Source organism: Mercurialis annua, linkage group LG6, assembly GCF_937616625.2.
Source record: "Mercurialis annua linkage group LG6, ddMerAnnu1.2, whole genome shotgun sequence".
NCBI lineage: Eukaryota > Viridiplantae > Streptophyta > Magnoliopsida > Malpighiales > Euphorbiaceae > Mercurialis > Mercurialis annua.
In genome coordinates this window covers 34,249,782-34,257,620 of record NC_065575.1, presented here as the reverse complement: position 1 = coordinate 34,257,620, position 7,839 = coordinate 34,249,782, and the positions used below count along the sequence as shown (strand labels likewise).

At 40.8% G+C, this 7,839-nt stretch overlaps 2 protein-coding genes and 1 long non-coding RNA gene across 3 annotated transcripts; all 3 read right to left on the bottom strand.

Moving 5' to 3' along the window:
* Positions 1 to 1,873, bottom strand: LOC126687791 (extensin-like). The gene is made up of 3 exons (XM_050382346.2): positions 1,786 to 1,873; positions 1,314 to 1,709; positions 1 to 1,239 (listed from the first exon to the last, which is right to left on the bottom strand). Exon 3 carries the CDS (start codon positions 717 to 719, stop codon positions 63 to 65), a length of 657 nt encoding a protein of 218 aa, XP_050238303.1. The 5' UTR covers positions 720 to 1,239; positions 1,314 to 1,709; positions 1,786 to 1,873; the 3' UTR covers positions 1 to 62.
* LOC126687790 (uncharacterized) lies at positions 1,593 to 3,646 on the bottom strand. The gene is made up of 4 exons (XM_050382345.2): positions 2,505 to 3,646; positions 1,961 to 2,423; positions 1,786 to 1,885; positions 1,593 to 1,709 (listed from the first exon to the last, which is right to left on the bottom strand). Exons 1-4 carry the CDS (start codon positions 3,592 to 3,594, stop codon positions 1,593 to 1,595), a joined length of 1,770 nt encoding a protein of 589 aa, XP_050238302.1. The 5' UTR covers positions 3,595 to 3,646.
* Positions 3,647 to 5,745: 2,099 nt separating this feature from the next.
* LOC126653564 (uncharacterized) lies at positions 5,746 to 7,839 on the bottom strand. Its single transcript, XR_007632269.2, has 3 exons — positions 7,690 to 7,839; positions 7,016 to 7,324; positions 5,746 to 6,150 (listed from the first exon to the last, which is right to left on the bottom strand). It is a non-coding gene; the product is annotated as an uncharacterized LOC126653564 (long non-coding RNA).

The window sequence follows — 7,839 nt, the reverse complement described above, 5'->3', positions numbered from 1 at the left end:
TATAGTAAACATACAACATATACTAAAATACAAAAATCAATAAATGAACAAAAATATGAAATCTAATCCTCATATCTACGAGTCCTCGGTCTCTGTATCCTTAAACCGTGAGTCTCTCGACGGTGCCGCGAGCTGTCTGTAATCGAGTGAAACTGTCTGGGTACCGGAGGGCTCTCGCCGCTGTCGTGGGCGTCCTCGTCCTGAACTGAATGCTCAACGTCTGCTGCTGGTGGTGCAGTACCGGTCTCCTCCTGTGTGGGCGGTAGGAGTCTAAAAGATGGAGGTGTGAGATCCGGTCGTGATAAAAGCTCCTTGTACGCCTCTGAACCGATCTCCGGACCGAATAACCATGATTCTGACAGTGTAAAATGTAGCTGTGATGGATCCTGAGCCTGGTGAGAAGAAGATGGCCGCGAATGTGACGTCGACGGCTGATCATCCGAAGGCATCGTGGGACGGTAACACTGATCGAAAGACGTAAACGGTTGAGCATCTGTATATGGCGCTGGACGGTAATACTGATCTGATGCAGCAAACGGCGGTGGTGTGGTCTGTTGAAACGGAGACACCGGTGGTGTGGCCTGCAGGAACTGAGACGCCGGTGGTGTGGCCTGCTGGAACTGAGACGCCGGTGGTGTGCCTTGGTGGAACTGAGACGGCGGCGTGCCCAGAGGAGTCGTATGTGCTGTCTGTCCGTACGACGGCTGAAAAAACGGCATCGACGAAGGCGGGACCTGATACGATGATACCTGGGGTCCCTGAAATACAAAATTAAAAACTCAACATTTAAATTATATATTTAACTACGAGTTAAAAAAGCAATAAAATAATTAATAAATGACATGAAACTTGTGGGAAAGAGGTCTGATGCCACGGAGGCTGTGATGCTGAAGTGGAAGTGGAACCGTAGTACTAAGTCGGGCCATAGTACTCCCCCCGTCTGTCTGTAGTGGCTGTAGGATCGAAGTGGTAGTAGACCGGTGGGGGGATAGGGTCTGCCGGGCGCTCGCGAGGCTGGGCGGCTCTAGGCTGCCGTCTACGCGCTCCCCTGATGTGAGCCAGATCGATGGTCAGGGGAGGAAGAGGAGGTAGTACGTAAGCCGGAACTGCTGGCTCTGGTGGGGGCAGTGTGACGTCACGGCGCTCCTCTCCATAAGCTAATTGAGAACTGCGTGCAGCAGTCCCAATCCTAGACGCACGCGCCTCTCTCTGAAGGGCGATCATCTCGAAAGTGTCGCGCTGTTTACATCAAACAAACAAATTGTCAGTGTATACAATAATAAGAGAAATTTAATAATAAAATAAATACGTACACTCTGTCCGGCTGCTGCGCCCTCATGGGTAATCCAACGCCGGCTGCGGCTCCGAAACCACTCCATATACGCTGAATGGTAGTGAGGTGGACGCTGGAGCTGGTAACCCTGAACAACGTAAGCCGCTCTGTTGTTCCAAATCTGAATGTAATCTGAGAGCAGTTCATCGAAGTTGTAGTTCCCCTGATACTGAATGGTATGAAGGCGCCGATCTTGCATAGCAGGTAGGGGAATGGGCTGCTGTAAGCCGAACTGCTGCAGAACCCTATCCGGCTGGTGTCACTCGACGGTGTGATAGTAGATCATTGGCACTCGGGCACGCCAAATATGTCGCCCTGTCAGGTAGATCTGTGGGATGGACTGGAGAACGTCGTCGGAGTATGGCTGCCAAACGATCTGCGTACGTAAATTAAAAAGTTTGTTAACATTTGTCCATACGTTAGTTAAATTCAAAAAAAAAATTAAAACTTACATCGTCGTAACGCAGCCCGTCCAATAGCAGTCTGAAGTGAGAAACTGAGTGTCTGGGAACTCGTCGTGTCCCCCGCTCCCGCTGTCTGGGACCCCCCCATCTGCACATATTATTAAATTATATTTTAAGTGTAGTGAAAAACGTAAAATAAAGATAACTTCGACGAAAAATGTACCTGTCACCCAAAGGCAATCCCCCCGTGACATCAAAGTCGGCCAAACGGGGTCGCAATGGCCGAAGTCGCTCGTAAGCCCAGAGCTGTAGAATCCACACAGCGCCCCCGATGTTTTGTCTGTTCGCCGAAGCAGCGGCGCAGAGGCATAGCTCGTGGTACAAATACGCCAGAACCGCCGATCCCCAGCTGATATCGCGCAAGCGGCCTAAATCCGCCAGATTCGGAAGAATCCTCACGCCCAAGTGGCCACTGTTCAAATCCAGTGGCATGATGTGACTGTTCCCATCGATTGCCGACGCGATCAACAAGGTCATTTTGTATTTGCCATACAAATGAGTACCGTCGACGAACAAAACTGGCTTGCAAAAACGAAACCCTTCAATTGTCGGTTTGAAAGTCCAGAACATTCGGATGAACGTTACGACTTTCAGCTGAAGGATCCCGTCAGTGTACACCTCAGCGCCTACAAATCACAAGTTCAACAAAATTAGAATTATTACTTGAAGCAACTCGTTATATAACAAATTAGAGTTATTACGTATACCTTCTGCATCCCAGAAAGATCCAGGGTTGACATGCATCATCTCGTTCATGAACTTGTGAACCATAGCAAATGATTCATACCAGCCACCGTAAACATCAGCTATTGCCTTTTCCTTTGCATTCCAGGTTCGTTTATACGGAGGCCTAACTCCATATTGTTGCCAAATTCCAGCTCTGAGGGTATCGATCCGTATATCACGTTGCAGCTTTACTTGACCCTTGATATAGTCTGCGATTGCAACAGACCCAAAATTCCGATGGTTTGGATCAGGTAACAGCTGATTGCACGTGTGCGGGCCAATATATTTTGTCAACGTCCACGTCTGAGTTGCTTGCAGAAGTGTAGCGCGCAGCCACCATTTACATACAGGGTTCTGCCTACAAGCCAACACTATTGTGGAGTTGGTAGTCCGGTGACCCTTGAACTCCCTTCCCACCCCGACCGAATAAGTAGTCGCACAAGCTCGGACGGCATCGCGATTTGGGAATACCATCCTTACTCGGAATTCCATCCCAGGATCCCACATAATCTTTTCATCAGCCTCCGGGGCGACGTCAAAGTCGCAAAGATCCGCCGTTCTTACATGCTCAGGAAGTTGCGACTCATATTGTGAATCTGCTTCTAAGTCTTCCTCGACATCCTCTTTGTTGCTGTCGTAGAAATCCTCTTCTTCCTCTTCACCACTACCCCTCTCAGACCCGCTTGAATCACCTAAGACCAACTGATCCAGTAAAGTTTTGTTGCGAACCACGGCCTCGTATTCCACGTACAATTCCAAAATCTCCAGTTGCGGATACCGCACGACCTCGTTCAGAATTCCAAACACATGCTCGTTATTCTCCACAGAAAACAACGAGTACGACCGTATCGCACCCTCAACTATTCTTGGAAGCCGGAAGTAGATTTTTGAAATTTCTACTTCCCCGTCGGTAGAAACTGCTCTTCTACAAATATTTTGTAATTCTTCGAAACTCATTCTCTCGCTAAGCGCCATATTAACCGGACGACCCCCGTGGTATTCTATTCCACACGGAGAACTCACAATACGGCCATCACACCATATCAACAAAGATATATTTCGACTCGTCATTTCTAATTAATAAACAGCAAACATATCACCGTTATATTTAAAATGCAAATCTTACATTTATAGCGTTAACATATCAATCGTAATTACTATTACTTTATTTCTAATATTTTTTTTAAAATATTATAAAATTAAATTAAACATATCCTAATATTGAGGCCTAATTTTTTAACAATTAACAATATTTTTGTAAACTACAATAATTTTTAACAACAACAATATTAATAATTAAAACAATTATAAATATTATCTAATTTTTTTATATTATACATATATTTCTAAATTATAATTAATAGCTAATATTTTTCTACATTATAATTAAATTTCTACATGCATTCAAAATTATAATTAAAATCTAACATTTTCCTAAATTATAATTAAATTTATATATGCATTTCTAATATTTACTAACACTAAAATATTTTAAAGCAATAAATGAAAAATTAAACGTACTAACCTCTTGTAGTCCTCTAAAATAATTAGTATCGAATAAAAAATATAACTCCTTACCTCCAAAATATCTCTGTTTAGCTCCGAAATAAAAACACCTCGATCCAAAAAAATTTCCGTGCTCCAAAATAAAAACACCTCGATCCAAATTTTTTTCCGTCCTCCGAAATAATTACCGACTCACTCGAACTATTATATTTCGCTCCTTAGATTTTTGTGAGAATTTTCTTTCTTTGATATGTGTTGTGGTGTGTGTGGGGCGGATTTTATAGGCATTTGAGCATTAAATGTGTTCCGCATTCTAAGAATGCGGAACACATTTATTACCGTTGGGAGCTGTCAGCTCCCAACGGTAATCTCTGCGTGTTCCGCATTCCTAGAATGCGGAACACGCATTAATCAGTTGGTTATTAATTAATCAGCTGATTAATGTGTTCCGCATTCTAGGAATGCGGAACACCACGTGGTCCGCATTCCTAGAATGCGGACCACCTGGGACCAGACACTCTTTCGGAATTAATTTCGAAAGAGGCACTGGTCTAGAATTTTGGGTGCCTTTGAGGCACCCAAATATCAAAAACCCACGGGATTAAGCAACCACTGTGAGTTTATGTTATTGCATTCAAATATTGATTAAAGCATGTTTATTTTCTATATCATGGAAGTATACTACTGGAAACTGCTCATTCCCAACATATTTCTCCGACATATTACAAATAAGTCGCTAAATCTACAATTAGCATCAGGTGTACCTATGGAATAGCGAAAAAATCTGTCCCTAAGTAAGGCGGGAAATTGACCCAAAAATTTAGCGACAGTCTCATTAGCGACTATCTGTCGGTATTTTGATGGAAAAGGATCCATTTTATTTTTTGGCAAAAAAAATAGCGACGGATTTGGTAGTTTGTACCTAATTTGTCGCAAATTAGCGACGGATTACCTCATATGTTGCTAATTTAGTGTCACGACCCAAAATCGAGGGCCGCAGCCGGTGCTGGGGAACGGGGAGTGGTTGCTCAAGAACCCGTAGCAAGCCTAAAAACGAGTAGAAATATTTCGCGAATCAAATATGTAATCATGCATAAAACGTTTTCAAAATAACATCGTAAAACAATAATTCGTATGCGTCGAAAACGTTATTTTGAAAACCGAAGCTTGCTTGATAGGAACCAAGGTCTTACTATGTGATAACACCATCAAGCATTTGCCTTATCCAGCTTGCATACCATAAACATAGCCAATTCCATTCACAGACAATTGGTGAAATTTTCAAAAGGATGAAAACATAGTTTTATAAAATTGTGTACCTGCATTTCATAAAATCAGAGTTTAATAACCAAACATCGTTTGATACAGAACATAAAGTATGGTCTAACATCTACTGACTACTGCAGTGCTACGAAGCAAAACATACTCCCAAACATCCTTCAAGATATTGTAGACTTCCAGAACAAGAGTGGAAGTCCCCACGTCAAAATACTATGTTCCTGGAAAAAAACTATTGGGGGGTCAGACGACGCTAAGTGAGTTCATATAATACAGCCGAAAACTAACAAAAACAGAACATCTTTATATGCATCCAAATATAGAACTGAATGAAACCCTAAGTTTGTTATGTTTTTTTATCAAGTTTGTATCTCTTAATCATTCAAGCGAAACTTTATTATTGAGTCCATTCCGGGATAGTTCCACTGAGTTGACTGGAGAGATACAGTACTCGAGATAGTTCTACCGAGCTAACCTCATATCTTAATTGATGCAGTCCCGAGATAGTTCCAGCGAGTTAACCTTGTAAGACGAATTATAGGAGATTCTTATATGGCTTCATATCTTATTTATTATTAGACGTATATTAAATTTATTATAACTGGTGTACACACAGTTCTATTGTTGCCCAATAGATAGGTTGTTTCACCGGATCTATATTAGGTTTCGAAACATTTAAGATGCAAAATGAAGTTCAAATAAAGCATTTTATAAAATAATGCAAGTATTTATAAGTGACAGTAAAAATATAAACTCACGACTTGCTATCCATAATTTCCAAACCAAGCAAATCGGCTTCACGCTCCTCGAGTTCCGGTCCCGTCAGTAGCTGTCTCGCCGGGTCTACGCAAATACGATATTCAATATAATTAAAATGGATCATAATCCAAAGACGTTTCAGATACAGAATGCGTAGAGAATAAACTAAATTATATCGCATTAAATTCGACTCGAAATAAATCGATATCCTTTAAAATGATAATTTCGTTTACTAAATAACATTAATCCAAATGTTATTTATTAGCTATCAAATTTAGCTAATTAAATCAATTATCGAGCTAAATCTATAATTAATTAATTTAATCACTTTTTCATAATTTATAATTATTCTTAGCTCAAAACATCAATTAATTAGTCGAATAATTAACGAGCTAACATTTTGTTAACTAAAAACTAACTTTCCAAAACTAGCTAACTAGTCGACTTCGGGCTATTAAAACATTCCCGTAAAACAACTCGTCTACTAAACCAACTTGAAACTCTTATAGTTTGGAACGTCCTCTACAACTTTTGTTTAGACCTCAGATTCAAAATAACACTAGAAGGTGTTGGAAACTAACCTGGAAGTTGCCTTCCTGACTGGTTTTTGAACTGCAAAACAGCCCTATGGACTGATGTTTGCAGCCAATTCTTCCGCTGCCTGGCCACTATTATGGCAGCGACTTTCCCAAACTTCCGTTCTCTGTTTTGCACCGAACACAGCGACACTAAAAACCGACTCATCCGACATTTTGTTAGGCCGCAATCCACTATCAAAATTTATTCCTAGTCACTTTCATTCTTAACCTTAAATAAAATGTCATTTGATTTTCTTTGTCAAATAACTAACTATGCATCCAACATTTTTTCTTAAGTTTATCCTTATCACTAAACTCAATATTTCCGTCTTATCGTGACTTAAATTTAATCAAAATTCTATTAACTATACCTCGCAACATCGTCAGGTTACAATATATACATCCGGACTGAAATCATCGCGTTTAGGAGTCGAATTATCATAGAAAACTCGCTCCCGAACATGGTTGGGGACTGCCTACACATTCTGCTCGTTAAGAGTAGAACAGAGTTCTGCCGACGACAGAATTCTACCGGCAAAGTCGAGCAGAATTTTGCTCGTGGTGAGCAGAATTCCACCGGCAAAGTCGAGCGGAATTCTGCTCGTGGTGAGCGGAATTCTTATGCTCACCGGAGCAAAAAAAAAAGCCACCGGATTCCTAATCCGACATGCTTTATTCACCTACACCAAAATCCAGCCACAACTCATCCAATTCAGTCACCATAATATGTACAATTATTGCAACACAATATCAAGCCTACAACACATCAAATAACTCAATCATGAATTCAACACCATAGCCAAATACCCCTATCCATATCTCTATCAAATTTAATCAATTTTAACCCTTCAAAATTTAAACTCACTTCAGCTATAAGAAATCATTCCTAACCATCCATAATTCATTACAAAAATCACAAATTACATAGCTATAACCATCAATTGATCAAACACCATGAACTCCACTCTATTGTTGAAAACCCTAACCTTTTTCTATTTAAAATTCATCAACTTTAATCATTCAAAACACAAATTAATAGGCTCACCTTGATATTAGAGGAAAAATCAAAGAGATAGCTTCAAGAATCATCAAAATCGGCCGAAAAACGATCGGCGTACCTCGGTTTGAAATTTAACATTGAAATCTCCTTTTCCTAAGCTCTCTCTGCATTTTAGTTTCTCTAGACAACTTTTCT